Consider the following 16,074-nt stretch of genomic DNA (forward strand, 5'->3'; position numbering starts at 1 on the left):
TGCAGCATCTCTGGTCAGTTTCACCTCTCCACCATCTCTGGTGGATTCCACTTTTGCATCTCTCCTGTATGCCCCCTTCTCTCTAAACCAGGCCCCACCCCGGTACTACAGGCCTTCATCACTTCACACCTGGACTATTACAGTGGAGATGTTGGGGGTCTGCCTCCCCTCTCTTTAGTCCATCCTCCATCAATCCACCAGAGCTTTTGTTCCTAAAGTCCAGGTCTGACCATGTCACACCCTACTCAGTAAGCTCCAGTGGCTCCCTCTCACCTCCAGGATAACAGCAAACACTGTGTTTGGCATTCAAAGCCCTGCATAAGCTGCCCCCTCCTACCTTTCCAGTCTTCTTACACTTGACTCCTCATGCCCCTGCTCTCCTGGCTGTCCCATGAACAAGACCCTCCAATTTCTGACTGCCCCTGTGCCTGGGTCAGTCTACATCCTCGTCTCTTGACTTCTGACTTCCTTCAAGTCCCACCTAAAATCCCCCTTCTACAGGAAGCCCTGTTATTAGACTGTGAACTCTTTGAGGGCAGGGATTATCCTTTGCCTTTATTTTTATCCCCAGCACATAGTCCAGTGCCTGGCACACAGTAGGTGCTTAATCAATGCTTGTAATGAGCCCAGATGAAACTCCAGTCATGTCATAGAATTTAAGAGGCAGAAAGGACCTTAGAGGCCAAGTAGTTCCTCCCCTCTCCCCACCCCCACCACGTTCTAGAGGAGGAAGAAGATGCAGAGAAAGGAGTCCCTTGTCTATGGTCACAGGCTTCCTTGCAGCCATTTATTTACTGTGGCAGAGTCCAGTCTTGCTCATTTCTTGCTTCTCAGAGGTTTACACACACACACATTCATACACACACATGCTCACACACTGATACACCCACGGACACATTCACATACACAGACATTCACACATACAGATACACGGACACACACTCACACACACTGGTGCACACACTCAGACATTCACACAGATACACTGACACCTTCACATGCACACACAGATACACCCACTGACACACATTCACATACACATACACACACACACACCCTTACCCTTGCCCTTGCCTTCAAGGATTCTCATGCAGTGACTTCTGTGCCCACATAAGAAGCCAGGCCTGGTCACTGTGCCTGAGTACACTGGACCCCCTGGGTGGGATTGGATGGCAGAGGAGGGGCTATGTGTGCCCAGCTAAGCTGTGGCTGGCTGGTGCCAAGCATTGCCCAAGAACACAGGGGCCCCTTGGGTGGCCAGGGAGTGCCTGAACCACAGGGTGGGTTGAGATTGGGAGAAAGAGAAGAGGACCAGGTCCCGAGGCTGAGCACAGCTTGCTTCTGGGGCCGTGGTTCTCAGGAAGACATCCCATCCGTTCTTTTTGGTGACCAGGGTTGTGGAGGACAAAGCTTCGCCACATTCCAGGTTCCAGGAGCAGCAGCTCTGGTCAGCTGTGAAGGTGAGTGGCGTGGATCTCCACAAGTCTCTGTTTGAGATGTGCCTCTGTGAGTGGCCTCAGCCTCTTCTCCCAGGTAGTATTTGTAAAGAGAGGTCTGGGATATGACCTTCTGCTCAGACATCAGAGCAGTGAGGTCCCAGCTCTAACAGGCCTTCATTCTGTGAAACATGATAGCACCCTGGCATGCCAGATAAGGGGTGGGGGCCAGGGGTCAGAACTGTGCCTTTTCCCCTGCAGAAATAGGGCACACAGTTGGGCGTGGGACCACCCATGCCTCCTCTGGTTTGCTTTCAGCTCTTAGGCAACATTCTTCTCTGGGATGGCCTCGTTCTCGAGGACACCTTACGTGAGCTGGCCCTGGACAAGCTGCTGAACCGCTATCTTGTCATCGGGCTCTCGAACGCCTGCCCTGGACTGGGGGTGGCTGAAAAGTACCGCAAGGTGAGGCGGTGTGGGCGAGCCACCCCTTGGTGAAGGGGATTTAGTGTGTCAAGCCCCGTGCCAACTACTGGGAACAAAAACACACCAGCCAAGACAAGGCCTGCTGTGCAGGAGCTGATGCTCTGATGGGGAAACAACACTCCCGGGAGCTGGGGGCCCAGGAAGGGCTGCTTTGTTCCAGAAAAGTCACTGATGTTGAGGGGGTGCAAGGGGCCACCAAGGGGAGTCTGTTAGCTCACCCCATCTAGCTCTAGTGATGGTGGAGATGGTTCTGGAGCTGGGGGGCTTTCTGGAGGAGGGAGTGAAGAGTGAAGAGAAGTGTGGCCTAGAGAGGCCGTCCCTACTCAGGAGACAGTGGGGGGTCCTCTCTGTGACACCCCAGGCCTCAGCCCCCCACATTGTCCTGGGAAGGATGGATGAGCTCAGCCTGAGCCTGTCAGGGGAGCAGCGCTGAGCAACTTGTGTGTGGCTGGACAGGTGGTTGAGAGTCTCCCTGAAAGCTGGCTCCGTGGGCAGCACGCAGAGTCTCTGGGCCCTCAGCTCACCAGCCTCACGCATGCACTGGTGCGGACTGCTCAGCAACTCCATGACAGCAAGTTCAGGTGAGTGCCCATGGGCAGACCACAAGGGGAGGCCCCAAGGCCTGGGACTCCGGCCGTTTGTCTGTCCTGCTGAGTCTGCCCTCTGTCTTCCAGCTCTGAAGTAGGAGACATGGTCCTTCTCTTGGTGAAAATGAAGGCTCTGACACAGGCCCAAGCCTTTGTGGAAAGAAACCAGCTGGATCTGCTGAGGCCAAGTGTGAAGGAGCTGCAGTGACAGGGAGAGGGGGCAGGGCAGCCAGCTCATTGCTGCTGGCCAGGGTGCAGGGCCTGCCCCCTCTGCCTGTTCCCATGGGGGGGAAGGAGGTGGGTTGTGTAAGATTCCACCATCCCTCAGTGAACTGTCTAGCCACACAAGTGCTTAATAAAAATTTATTGTACTGCTTGTAGGCACCATGGGCTCATCAGGGAGTAGGGAGTGTCCCTAGACATGCTGGGCGTATGCACAGTGAGGCTGTGTCCTCACTTTCCCAGGTCCCTCCCGGTCAGAGTCGGGGTGGACCACCGAAAAGCCCCACTCACGGGCTCCCACAGGACCAGGTGATGGCCCTCTGCCCCACTAGCCTGCCTCAGGACCTCTGCTGGGCCTCTATCTCCTCCCAGATCTTGGCCTCAATAGCCGAAGTGTCATACTCCCTCATCATGTCAAACTCCAGCCAGGGCTGGCCCCACTTCTGGGCCTCCTTCAGCTGCTCCTCCGTCAGGCACAGGTCGAAGCGGATGCCCTTGATGTTGAACTTGGGACGCTCCCAGCGCTTGGACCATGGCTTGGGCTTCATCTTGACCTTGAGCTGAGGGGAGGCGAGTCCAGGATGAGGGGGAAGGGAGGCTGGATGACCCCAGCCCCTCCCTCCCTGAGATCACCCACCCACCTCATTCAGTGGCACCTCCAGGCCCGGGGGCAAGACCTCGGGCTTCATGTCCACATCGAAGGTGCTGTACTCGGGCAGGGCATCGCGGAGGTACATGAGGTTGTCGTCCAGCCGCTTCTCCAGCCGCAGCACCTGGATCTCCTGAAGGCGCGGACTGTACAGGTCGAAGCAGATCTCCACACCTGCAGGAGGGAGGGAGGCAGGCAGGCGTCAGCCGGCAGGGTGGAGCCCGGGAGGCCCGGGGCAGCGGGCAGCCCTGCCACACTCGCCTTGGCCCTCGATGGTGTTGCGCAGCACGAAAGTGGCCCCGAGGCCCTTGCCCGACCTCTGGGTGCAGATGCCCACGAAGCGGCTGGTCTTCCCCTTGGCGTAGGGGTCCGAGGAGGTGACGGCCAGAATGCTCCCTGGGGACAGGAGGAGGAGACGGGGGTGAGGGGACTGCCCGCCGTCTGGCCCCCCAAACCTCGCCTGTCCCCCCAGCCGCGCACCCACGTACCCACGTAGAACTCGGGGATGTGGAGGACACGGCGCCGCTGCAGCATGTCCTGCCGCTCCAGCCGGAACTTGAGCGGGTTCGTCCGCCCCCGCGGAGGGATGAACTCGGGGCTCAAGAACCTGCGGAAGACAAATGTGGTGGGTGCCCTGGGCCGCAGGATCCTTTTCTAGCCAACCCGCCCGCGGACCCAGGCCACCCCACCTGCGCTCCTGCTCAAGCTGCCGTCTCTTGTCCACGATGACGGGCTTGGGGGGCGGCTGGAAGGTGCCCGGGCCAGAGAGGCAACCTGCGGGGCAAAGATTCTGCGTGGATGGAGGCACGGAGACCCGCGGGAGGGGGAGGGAGGAGGGCACAGAGGCCCCGCGTGGGGGGGGCGGGGGGGAGAGGGAGACCCCAGGGGGCAGAAGCGCGTAACCCCTTTCCCTGCGCCTCCGGGCAGGGGGCCCCCCGCACCCCCCCCTCCCCCCCCCCCTCCGCCCCCCCCCCCCCCCCTTCCCCCCTTCCTTCCTCCCCCCCCCCCCCCCCCCGTCTTACGGCAGGCGGGCACGCGCCGCGCGGCCCCGAGGCGGACGAGGGCAGACACCAAGGCCGTAGGCGCTGCCATATTCCCAGGTTTGGGCAGAGCCGCCGGGCGTGTGACCACGATCGGACGGCGGCCTCCGAGGGTCAAACTCTGCGTCGGACGGCGGCCTCCGAGGGTCAAACTCTGCGTATCGCGAAGGCGGCCGCAGAGTCTCCGCGCCGTCTTGCCCGCCGCCTGGACGGCCGCGAGGGGGCGCCGCTGAGCACAGAGCCGGAGCGGGGGAGCGAAAGCCGCTACTTTGTTTCCATTCACTTCCCACGTCCAAGGCCGGCAGAGACCCGGCTGTCTGAAAGGCCGGGAAGCAGAGCGGTCTGGGTGTGAGCCACAGCGGCTTACGGAGCGGGGGTGACGCGGTCGGACCTGGACCGAGGGCGGAGCGGGGAGGAGCCGGAGGCCGGCGGACCCGAGCCCGGCAGCCTCCCAGGCGGTGCTGGGACGCGGGCAGCGCGGGGCACCTGCGGGCCCAGAGAAGTGAGCGCAGCTTTCAGCGTGTTACTGTGTAACACCCATAGGCCGGCGCGTCCTAGGCGCCGCGCGAAGGCTGCACACGCGTGTTACCCTTAGGCTCACCCTGCCAGTTATCAGCCCCATTTTACAGATGGGCAAACTGAAGCTAGCAGAGCAAGTAGGTTGTCCAGGGTCCCACAGCTATGAAGCCTCCGAGGTCAGATTGAATTCACGCTGCGCTTAAGATATCTGCGCGGCAGCTGGAGATAATAGATGGACTAACCGGCTGGCACAGGATCTGGCACTTGGTAGGGGCCTAATACGTTCTTAGGAGCACCTGGGGGTGCCACAGTGCACAGAGTGCCAGGCCTTATCTCTGAGTTCTAATCTGGCCTCAGACGCTGACCAGCTGTGGGGCCCTAGGCAAGTCACTTCATCCCGTTCGCCTCGGTTTCCCCATCTGTAAAATGAATTGGAGAAGGAAATGGCTGACCGCTCCAATATCTCTACCAAGAAACTCCCAAACGGGGTCACGGAGTCAGACATGACCGAGATGAATGAACAACAGCAAATTCTTACTGATTTTCTTCTAGATGTGAGACTAGAAGTCCTGAGAAGGGCCAGGTGGGTTGTCCATTTGGCCCTCTGCCCAGTTCTGCCAAAGACCAAGCCAGTCTGACACTCAGAATGCCCCCCTCCCCACATCTGCCCCCAGGACTTCTCAGCCTCACGGAGCTCCCGCTGCGCCAGAAAGAGACCCTGGAGCTTTCAAGAGAGGTGCAGTGCCCGGGTCCTCGTCTCTGTCCCAGGTCTCAGGGCTGCTGCTGTCCGCAGAGCCTGTGTCTGGACAGTGGATATGGGGCAGTCTCGTAGAACCCTCCGGCCTGCCACAGCCTGACCTGCCCCTTCTGTTTCCCAAGATGGAGAGGCTCTTCCCTTCACTAGAGATTCTTGGGAAAACCTGAGACCAGAAAGCCAGGAGACACTGGGGAGGCCCCAGCATCGAGGGCAGCCATCTGGGGATGGGGTCTGCAGCTGAGAAAAGGTCCTGTGGGCATGGCTTCTCCAAAGCTCCAAGTGTAGGCCCATCAGTCCAGCCTGCCAACCTCTCCTGAGGTGCCCATGAGGTCAGCACTGTCTAGGCACCAGGGAGACAGTTCAAGGGTGGGCTAAGAGAAAAGGTTTCCAGTCACTCAGGAGAAGAGAGAACCTGGAATCACCCTAGGATCTCAGGAGCTGGGGGGGGGGGGGAGGGGGGTTGTGACCTGGATGCCCTTGGCAGACTGGGGAAGCCAATTAACCCCTTGGCAGAATCTCAAGGCTGTGACCTCGTTGCACAGATCTTTCCTCAAGACCCAGGTGCCACAATGGGATAGATCTCTGCACTTTGGAGTCAGGAACACCTGTGTTCGAATCCCACGTCAGACACTTTCTAGTTGTGTGACTCTGAGCACATCCCTTCACCCCTCTTTTCCTGTAAAATGGGGGTAACAATCGCGCCGAGCGACCTCTTAGAGCGTGTAAGGATCAAATAGAATCATATTTCTAAAGGGCTTAGCAAACCTTCTGGTGCTCCAGAACCATTCTTAGGCGTGACTGTTCTGAGGCTTTGTTGGAATACAGCCTGTGTGCTCCTGAAAGCACAAGGACCTTCAGGAAGGGTGGTCACAGGTTCCTGCCTGAGTCTGGTTCCCTGCCCTCAGTTCCAGAGCCAAGCACTGTGACTCCAAGTCACGTCCTCAGAGTTGTCTGAGACCGTCCAACGTGACCTGCACGAGAATCCCCTATCCAGCAAGGCTTGGTCATTTGGCCTCTGCTTGAAGACCCCCCAGGGATGGGGAGCTCACCACCTTCCACTCTGGGGTAGCCCTAATTGCTAAGAAGTTTTCCTTTTATAGTGGCCAATCCCAATTACTTTGCATTGTTATTTTGTTTTCTTTTGTTATTTTTTTTTTCTCTCAAGGAGAAAGATCTGTAGGTTGTTTGATTGGGAAGGACAGACAACAGGTCCACAGGGAATTACCTGCGATGAGCATCCCAACGCCTTCCTGAGATCCTAAAGGCGCCAGGGGTGGGGTTACTGAGCTCTGCTTTGGGACGCTGTAGGTGGGAGAGGGGCGGGAGAGAGGCGCGGGTGCCAGCGGTCTGGCTTTACTTCTGGTCAAGGTCCTGCTTGGTTGGATGGATGTTGTCCTTTGTTCTTGAAGAGGACCAGAATGATCCCACTCTGCTGGAGTCAGGGTCCAGCGTGTCCAACTGCGGCCAGTCAGGATGCTCTCCCACAGGTCGGACACGAATAGTCTAAATTCTCTAAATTCGTGCATCCTGCATTTGCTCTGAGCTGTCACCTTCTCTGATGTGGGCATGCCATGCTGGGTGGTCCTGTGTCTCCCATGTCACACAATTAATTCCAAAGTCCTCGAGAGAGACCTTGAGAGTGTCCTTGTATCACTTCTTCTGACCACCATGTGAACACTTGCCCTGTGTGACTTCTCCATGAAACAGTCTTTTGGGCAAGCACATGTTTTGCATTTGAACAACATGGCCAGCCTCTTGGAATTACCCTCTCCGAAGCAGAGTCTGAAGGCTTGGCAGTTTAGCTTGAGTAAGGACCTCATCTGGTCTGGTCCCTTCTCCTGCCAGGTGATCTTCAGAATCTTCCTCAGACAATTCAAATGGAGGTGATTTGGTTTCCTGTCCTGGTGCTGGTAGACTGCCCAAGTTTCACAGGCATACGACAATGAGGTCAGCACAACTTCGGTCTCGTAGTCAGTCTAATACCTTTTTTCTCCCACACTTTCCTTCAGAGCCCCCCAAACACTGAGCTAGCTCTGGCCTCATTATCAATGTGCCCATCCCTCATTATCAATTTTCCACTGACCTTGGCAGTGAACTCAACCACAGCCCTCAGAACTTCTCCGTTTGCTGTAAGTGATGGTGCCATGTATGGCTGGTGTGGTGCTGGCTGATGGAGCACCTGGGTTTTCTTGGTGTTAACTATCAGGCCAAAATGAGCCCAAGCAGCAGAGAAGGGATCCATGCTTTGTTGCATCTCAGCTTCAGAGGCGGCACTGAGGGCACAATCAGCTGCAAACAGAGAATCCTGCACCAACCTTCCCTCCACTTTGGTCTTGGCTTGTAGCCTTTTCAAATGGAAGAATTTACCATCAGTGCAGTAGCTGACCTTGATGCTGTGCTCATCCTCACTGAAAGCATTTGACAACATGGCTGAAAACATCAGGCACAGGAGTGAGCACGCAGCCTTGTTTCACTCCATTGGTGACTGGGAAGGCATAAGAGCACTGTCTGTTATCTAGAACCCAGGTGAGCACGCAGTGCTGATGAACTGCTCTGGGCAACCAAGCTTTGACACAATTTTCCACAAGCCCTAGAAAATGACAGTATCAAAGGCCTTGGTCAGATCTCCAGACATTGTGCACAGACTCTTCTCTGCACCTGGCATTTCTCCTGGAGCTGTCGGGCAGCAAACACTGTATTGACCGTTCCTTGGCCTTTTCTGAAGCCACACTGGCTCTCAGGAAGATGACCATCTTCCAGTTCAGTCCAGAGAAGGAGGGATGGTGGGTCTGGGTCCTTACCCAAAATGGAGGCTTCTGCAAGAGCTCACCAGTGGGAGAAGGGGCCATGAGGGATATGGAGGAGCCTGAGTGAGCTCTGTGACTGGTGTGGGGGGCAGTCACCAGAGCCAAGAAACTGAACCAACCACCTGTGGAAAGAGCAGCCACAAAGCATCCGCCATGGAATGTGGCCAAATGGTGAAGAGCAAGCCTGGCCCCAAATCACACACACTTTCACACTTGTGTGATCCCTCAACCAGGTGGACTCATTGCTTTCTCTTTCAAACAATATCCTTCTTATATGGGAAGGCCTTCTGAGAGAAGGGAGGGGAATGGAGGAGTGCAATGGAAAGGGGGATGGACTGTGTGCTCGGAGGCCAAGTGTGGAAAGCCTCGCCCCAGTCTGGGACCCAGCATCCAGGCCCATCCAGGCTAGTGTGGGTGTGGGCATGAGCTCCTTGGAGATAGGCAGCTGCCCCTTCCTGAGGCTGGGGGAGTCCAGCTGAAGTGGCCAGGACCCTTAGTCAGGGCCAGCTGGGCCCCAGTCTGCCCCAGCCCCACCTCCCAACCTCAGGCTTGCAGAGACTGACTCAGCTTCCTTGGGAAGTGCTGAACCGACCGGCTTACTGTAGCTGAGGAAGCAAGAGGGGCCTTCCCTGGGGGCTTCGGAGAAGAGAGGCTTTAATCATTCATCGAGTCTGGCCAGGCTTCTCTCTGTCTGCCCACTCAGCCTGTTTTTGCCATGACTAATGTCCCCTCCCTGGTGGGAGGTGGGGTGTGGGCCAGAACTGGGGCCAGAAAAGGCGGTTCCTTGGGCCCTAATTAAGCTTTGTGTAGGCAGTGGGAGCCCCAGGAAGGCTGCTCCCTGCAGCTGTCTGCCTCCCTCTGGGCCTCTGGATTATTGGGGGGACAGGGTAGGGACCCTAGCTGAGACCTATGGGCAGAGGTGTTGTGCAGGAAAGGAACAGGGGTGGATGGGGGTGGATCCCCCATTTTTTCCTGTTTTCACATTCCTGCAGGGTCACAGTCAGAGCCATAACTGGCCTGGGATGATAGGCAGGCCTCTCAGGGCACTGACACTGGGGAGAAAGTGGTGCTTCTGCTGGGCTTTCCCAGCAAGACATCCTTGGTCAGCTGTCACCACAGTGGGGAGGCCTCATGGCGGAACCCCACCCTGGCCTGCAAGGTGCAGGGACATCTCAGTTAACACCCATCAGTTACTGGCCTCCTTTAGAATGAGGGAGACAGTTCTGGGCAGGGGAGTGTTGGGAGCAGGGAGGCTGGGCTCCCTCTGGCCCCTGGCTTCTCCTTCCCTTTTCTCTCCGTCTCAATCTGCCCGTACCTCCTCGAAGACCCAGTGGCCTCCCTTGCCTCGTGCACGAGGCTGTGCTGTGGCCTCCGGCCTGCCTGCAGACCCCAAGAAGTCCTGGGGCTTTGGCACCACCTCACAACCCATGCCAATCTTCAACTAGCACCCTCACTCAACTTTGTCTTTATTTTTGTCATGCACTGAATCACAACAGGAAATCAAACATTTCTGGAAGGAAACTTCGAGGAGAAGTGTCTTCTCGTAGAGTTAAAGGCCAGTCTTCCTCTTCCAGGAACCCTTCCCTGGTCACCCTCAGGTAGGAGTGAGCACCTCCTAGCCACTCCAGGGACACCTGGAATCAGGTGCTGCGGGGCTTCAGTTCCCTGTTTGTGTTTTGGCCCCCTGCACACAGAGAGGGTTATGTGGACAAAACCCGATCTTATCTGAACTTTGTGTCTCCTCCAGTATCTGACCTAGTGCTTGGCACACAGTCTGTGCCTAATCAATGTTGCTAAAACAGACTCTCGGAGCTGGAGGGGGCCGCAGAGACCGTCCAGCCCAAGCCCCGACACCCACCTCACCTCCACAGGACCCCCACAAGGGGCCAGGAGAATGCTTCTCTCCATGCAGGGCCATTCTCGTTACAAAATGGGGCTGCCCTTTAGCTCCTCTATGGCTCCTGGTCCTGCCCTCACCCCTCTCTGAGCAGCCAGTTATCAAGCCTCCTCAGGATTCCTATTTCCAGATGGAATATCTTGAATGTTTTCACAAATACTTGAGTTCATTCACCATCTTGGCTATCTTTGGAGGCAGGGAGGCAGCAAGAAAGAGGCTCAGGTCACTGCTTCTGACGACTGGTGTGACCCTGGGAGGGCCCATCTCTCTGCACGTTGGCCGAGATCTCATCTATGAAAAGAGGGAGGGTGGTCTCTATGACCATGGGAGTTCCATGCAGGTCCGAATCCTGTGCCCACAAGTGCTCAGAAGGGAACTCGGGGGCATCACAGCCCAATAGTAGTAGAATCAGGACCCTCCATAGGAAGGCTAGAAAGGCAGATTCCTAGCCCCCTTTGTAGGAGTTCCAAGAGGAGAGAATCCACTATTCCTGCTCCCGCTGCCCCCTGCCCACCCCCGCCCCAGTTGTTCACACTGAGCAGTTTTACTTAAGATTTTTCTGACTATGTTTCCTCACCCCCTTTCCCACATTGCTCTGGAGTCTGTCCTCTGTAGCCAGTCAGAACGAACCAACTCTGTCCTGCACATGACAGTGCCCCATCTCTTCTTCTTCCGAGGTACCTCCAGGTGAACTGCATACATGCCCCTGATGCCCTCCTCCATACACTGTCCAGTGGAAACAGGCAGGACTAAACCCAATACCCTGAGGGGTCCACCCAGGAAGAAGGGGAGTGAGACTTAGCTCCGAGCCCTGGATGTCTTCATGTAGGTTAAGTTTCCCTTAGATGTGGGGGCCTCCTCTCACGGACCCAGCCCTAGCCCTAAGCTGCTGTCCAATGACCTTTTCCATCCTGTATCTAGAAAGCTGATTTTCCTTTTATTCCTCTTCAATGTCATCTTACTAGCTACAGCCCAATGCACAGCCATCCCTCAGGGCTTTAGGATATCTTCTCATTTGATGAACACATCCATCTAGGTCACTGATCAACATGGGAAACAACCCAGAGCCCAGACCCGTCTTTGGAGACCTCCCGCCATGTTGGCTTGGAAGCTCCAGCCTTCTCTGAAGCATCTACTACTCATCTTTCCCCCACTGGAGCAGCTGGAGACACTTTATCTAAAACTTCACGAATCTCCAGGTAAACTACAGCACTTCCCTTATCTACAAGGTTAGGATTCCTGGCACCACCTGTTCTTGAGGAAGCCTCCGCCCCATCTTCTTTTGGGCTTGTATTTGTATCCCCGATGTGCAGTCCAATGCCCCCCATACAGTAAGTGCCTAATAGATGCTTTCTCTAGCTCTGTCTGGTCACTGTGTCTTTTCTAGACTCTAACCATCCTTTTAATGATATTCTAGACAGAATTTTGCCAGTAATCCATTTAAAATCTTGGGCCTATAGTTTTCTACTGTCTTTCCTTTGTGTGGAAGTCTGGGCATTCGCTCCTCTCCAGTCTGGTGGAACTTCTCCTACATCCCACAATTTTTTTTACCTGTCCCTGTCACTCCTCCAGGACCTGAGGCTACAGTGCATCCAGCTGATCAAGGACACTGTCTTACTATCCCTCTTCCCTTGGATATCAACACTGTTTTTGTTCTTTCCTTGCCAGTCCCAAGGTCTGAAGGTCATCGATGTGAGAGTCAGGCTGCTCTCCTTGGCCAGCCTTGGTTGTCTCCTGTCCCTCCTGTTACCATCTCCTTCTTTCCTCAATATAACTGAGCCTCCCTGTCCGAAAGAAACCAGGCCTAAGTCCTCTGGCCTCCCCCTTCCCAAGCAAGGCCAGCTGCAGCTTCCCCTCGGTAGAGGGTCATTGGACTCTGCTGAGCATTCTCTAGCACTCCGAGCTCAAGCCCCCAGCCAAAGTCTTCCTCCACTCTTAGCTGTTAATGATGAGCAGACCCGCTCCATTTGACCAATTAACATCACAGTTTTTGCAAAGGAACGTTTACTTTGAAGCTGTAACAAAGACAAAGGTACGCACCTGTCCTGGAACCCCCAACACTTTGGGCCTCATGTGAGACCTCCCTGCCTCAGGACTGACAAATGCCCAGAGTCCTGGGAGCAGTTCTGGCCCAGACTGGATCCTTGAGGTGGGCTGGGAAGAGATTCCTGCCCTGGGCACCCTCATGGATTTGTTTCTATTCCCTTCTAAGAGAGTTAGGAAGCAGATAAAAGGACTGTGCAGTGGCAGCTAGGGCCTAATTGAGGTGAAATACTGTGTAATGGCCACCCTCCATTAGAGCTAATAAATACTTTGTCTGTCTGTCTGTCTAACAGTAGCCAGATGGTGCAGTGGGTGGGGCCCTGGGCCTGGGGTCAGGAAAACCTGAGCTCAAATCCGGCTGCAGACAATAGCTGTGTGACCCTGAATAAGTCATTTACCTGTTTGCCTCAGTTTCCTCATCTGTGAAATGGACATGATAACAAGACCAGCCTCACAGGGTTGTTTTGATGATCGAATGCCGTAATAACTCTAAGGTGCCCAGCACTATCTAATTATGTAGCTCTTATCACCCATCATTTCTTTCTCTGGACTCCATAAATCCTTGAAAGAGTGTGTGCCCAACTTTTGGGGGATGTTTGGTGCCAACTGTTTCTTTCTCTTTCTCTGTAACAGTCTCTGGGATGGAGAGATCATTTCCTCTCGAGGATCTCATCACTCCAGCCACCAAGCGTCTCCTCCTTGGGAAGGCCACAGTCCTCCTTATGGCAAGTCAAGAAGGGGCCAGCTGCTCTGCTTTTGGCCTGAGGTGAGCTCCAGCACAGCTCTGGACCATCCAAGACCCTCAGCTCTGGGCCTGACTCCCCATCTCTTTTCCTGTTCTGTCTGTAGCATACTTCAATGACGGTATCTTTTCTGTCTCTCCTTCTGTTGACCTTCACCCCAACGCTCTCCACTCCACCATGCTTCCCCTCTCTGCTTCTCGGATTTTCACCCAGGTTATCTTCTCTCATTATACAGTCCTGGGTCCCTTATCCCTCTCTCTAAGAGCCACCCTCTGTTCTTTTTGAACAAAGAGTCTTCTTTCTTTCTAAATTTTTTTTTTCTAAGCAATTGGGGTTAAGTAACTTTCTCAGGGTTACACGGCCAGGTGTTTCTGGGTGGGTGCTAAGTGTCTGAGCCCGGATTCGATCCCCAGGTCATCCTGACACTGGAGCCGGTGCTCTTACTCTCTGAGCCACCTGGCCACCCCTAAGCAATCAGGTTAAGTAACTTGCTCAAGGTTACATGGCCAGGTGTTTCTGGGTGGGTGCTAAGTGTCTGAGCCTGGATTCGATCCCAGGTTATCCCGACTCTGGGGCCGGTGCTCTTACTCGCTGTGCTACCTGGCCGCCCCAAAGAGTCATCTTTCAATCACAGCTTGAAGTCTGGCAAGAACAGCATTCGCTCTGAGGTCTGGTCTCCTTGTGTGAGGCTCTCTTGCTCATCTTGCCTGTAATTCATATTTTGTGCATTCGATTTGAAATAATTTAGACTTTTTTCCAGGGTCTTTTCTTAGAGTGTCATCTCCCGTGAACTCCTGGGTGTCTGGTCTGTTTTTTTCTTCATTGGAGCTGCCTCTGGTAACCTAGGTTGGTGGATACCTGCAGGCAATTTTCTCCCTCCCCTCTCCTTTTCAGTTTCAAGCCTTTTTGATGAGATTTCCAAGACTATGCCTACTGCATTCTGATGAATCCTTCTTAGGTGAGACGCCCAGTGGCTGGCCAGTCGACCTCAAGAATGTGAAGACTTCCCTGTAGAATGGGCAGATGAGGACAATTTGAAGCAGGGGCTGTGGAGATATAGAGCTTGGCAAGATGCCAGGGTCATCCGCTGTACCCTGAGCCATCTCCAGTCTTTCAAACTCATTTTCTGCCACTGGACTTTGATGACTGTAGCAGAGTGAGGCTGATGACTTTGTACAACTCTGCCTCCCTTCCAATTCATGCACAAGTCATTGGCCAGTAGCCCATCATTCCTGGCTTTTGGGCCATTGTCCAGAATTCCAGCACCATTCTCAAATGCAGTGGGTTCACTCCTCAGCTCTGCCTTTCTCTCTCCTGGAGCCTTTACCTTTGGTTGGCAGTGGCAATGAAAAGCATGGCTTCTCCAGTCTTTATTCTTGCCCAAGACTGAAATCTTTATTTATCATTCTTTCTGGATTCCTTCTGGCCCTGATCATCTTTGCCCATGGCAATCTCCGGCAGTCGGTGGTGATCATCTGGTTTGACAAGTCTTAGGTTCTGTCATGCCCTGGATGCATGCCCTGGAACAGACAACAAAGTTTTCCATTGTTGCTATCAGACTGACCGATAGTCATCTCAGTTCCTCTCAGCAAAAATCCCCCCCCCACCCTACTTCACCCTTCTTGGGTGGCCTCTCTCCTCAAAGCCACCATTTCGTAGAACAAAAAGCTTCAGAGCTGGGTGAGGATCCTCAGCCCTCTTCCCAACGAGAGGACGCAGCTCTAGGCTTGCGAGCAACTTTACCCTCAAGTGAGGGTTTGAGGCTTTTCTTTAACTCTTCTGGCCCAGAGTAGAACTACAGGGGAAAATCTCTGAAACAAAGCTTAGGCATTGCTTATGTCTAGAGTTCTGCCTCACCCCCACCTCCCATGCCCCAGTGATTCTCAGGGTTCCTTCCAGAGAGGAACTTAATGCTCAAAGTAGGTCAGATATAGGACAGCTATTTATTTCTTATACACACACACCTGCCTCTGACATGGTGATAATGGTAATAACTGACCCATGTTGCCTTGCCCATCCTCTGTGTATGTTACATGGAGTTGTCTCCCTAGGCCCCAGTCCAGTAGACGGGGGACTCTGGATGTTTCCAGTTACACATAAAGTACAAAAAATTTCCAAGTATGCAGTGACAAATACTTAAAACATGAAAGTGCCCTGTGGTTCCTTTTACACCCTCCTGGGAAGTAAACACTTAAAAGCTTGGAAACGAACACTTTGTGGGGCCATGGAGCAGAGCTGAATCCACAGCTCACAAGTCCCCTCTCTTGGCCTTTCTTAGTTCTTTCTGCAGGCCCCTCTGGGCAGGGGGCCTCACGGCAAAGATTACCTTCTGTGCAAACACCAAAGAGGGGAGGACCAGGTGGAAGGGCAGAGTGCAGCAGGACTGCTGCCCAGGTCACAGGTAGGAGAGGACCGACCCGGAGCCCCTGTGTGGCCGGGAAGGGGCCTCCAGTAGCTCGTGGCATGGCCAGAACATGTCCAGACTGGGGAGATGCCCTCAGCGCCCCATATGATCAGCTAGGATTCGTTTGGCCCAGCTGCTTTTGTCCCCAACTTTGGAAAGCTCTTTGGGGACCTGGAGAGCCTCAGGCATTCTCCTGCCCAGTGTCTTCACCAGGTGACTGGCCCTGAAGAGCCTCCAAAGTCCATGCAGGAGGTTCCTGTGCCCTCCTGGAGGAGACCTATGGCCTGGGGATGTCCCTCTCCACAAAGCAAGCTGGCACACCTTCCGGAATGCCTCCTGCCGGCACACACTCCCTGGCCCAGCCTCATTCACCCCCCCCACTACACACCACACACACACACACAACTACACCCTCATATACACACACATGCAACTATACACACACAAAACTACACCCTCATACACACACACACGCAACTATACA

General features: G+C 54.7%; 3 protein-coding genes and 2 long non-coding RNA genes across 7 annotated transcripts in view; 2 read left to right on the plus strand and 3 right to left on the minus strand.

The window, feature by feature from the left end:
• The window catches only part of LOC138168297 (uncharacterized), a 2,883-nt gene extending 1,482 nt beyond the window's left edge, over window positions 1-1,401 (minus strand). The window contains exon 1 of the long non-coding RNA XR_011170088.1: window positions 25-1,401. This is a non-coding gene — a long non-coding RNA (uncharacterized lncRNA). The remainder of the gene's footprint in view (window positions 1-24) is intronic.
• GCFC2 (GC-rich sequence DNA-binding factor 2) overlaps window positions 1-2,885 on the plus strand; it is a 19,143-nt gene extending 16,258 nt beyond the window's left edge. For all 3 annotated transcript variants that reach the window (XM_069097347.1, XM_069097349.1, XM_069097348.1), the window contains exons 15-18: window positions 1,394-1,460; window positions 1,755-1,901; window positions 2,379-2,503; window positions 2,597-2,885. In XM_069097347.1, the coding sequence (XP_068953448.1) occupies window positions 1,394-1,460; window positions 1,755-1,901; window positions 2,379-2,503; window positions 2,597-2,717 (460 nt within the window). In that variant the 3' untranslated portion in view covers window positions 2,718-2,885. The remainder of the gene's footprint in view (window positions 1-1,393; window positions 1,461-1,754; window positions 1,902-2,378; window positions 2,504-2,596) is intronic.
• The window catches only part of LOC138168284 (zinc finger protein 420-like), a 771,269-nt gene that overhangs the window by 213,091 nt on the left and 542,104 nt on the right, over window positions 1-16,074 (plus strand). The window lies entirely within an intron of this gene.
• On the minus strand, window positions 2,859-4,556 carry MRPL19 (mitochondrial ribosomal protein L19). Its single transcript, XM_069097362.1, has 6 exons — window positions 4,403-4,556; window positions 4,070-4,154; window positions 3,869-3,987; window positions 3,642-3,776; window positions 3,373-3,554; window positions 2,859-3,291 (listed from the first exon to the last, which is right to left on the minus strand). Exons 1-6 carry the CDS (start codon window positions 4,470-4,472, stop codon window positions 3,070-3,072), a joined length of 813 nt encoding a protein of 270 aa, XP_068953463.1. The 5' UTR covers window positions 4,473-4,556; the 3' UTR covers window positions 2,859-3,069.
• LOC138168296 (uncharacterized) overlaps window positions 9,404-16,074 on the minus strand; it is an 11,260-nt gene continuing 4,589 nt past the window's right edge. The window contains exons 2-3 of the long non-coding RNA XR_011170087.1: window positions 14,514-14,706; window positions 9,404-10,691 (exon numbers count right to left, since the gene is read on the minus strand). This is a non-coding gene — a long non-coding RNA (uncharacterized lncRNA). The remainder of the gene's footprint in view (window positions 10,692-14,513; window positions 14,707-16,074) is intronic.

Source organism: Petaurus breviceps, unplaced genomic scaffold (assembly GCF_028583685.1).
Source record: "Petaurus breviceps papuanus isolate PSGF00001 unplaced genomic scaffold, PetGlider_PUasm1.0 356, whole genome shotgun sequence".
Taxonomy (NCBI): domain Eukaryota; kingdom Metazoa; phylum Chordata; class Mammalia; order Diprotodontia; family Petauridae; genus Petaurus; species Petaurus breviceps.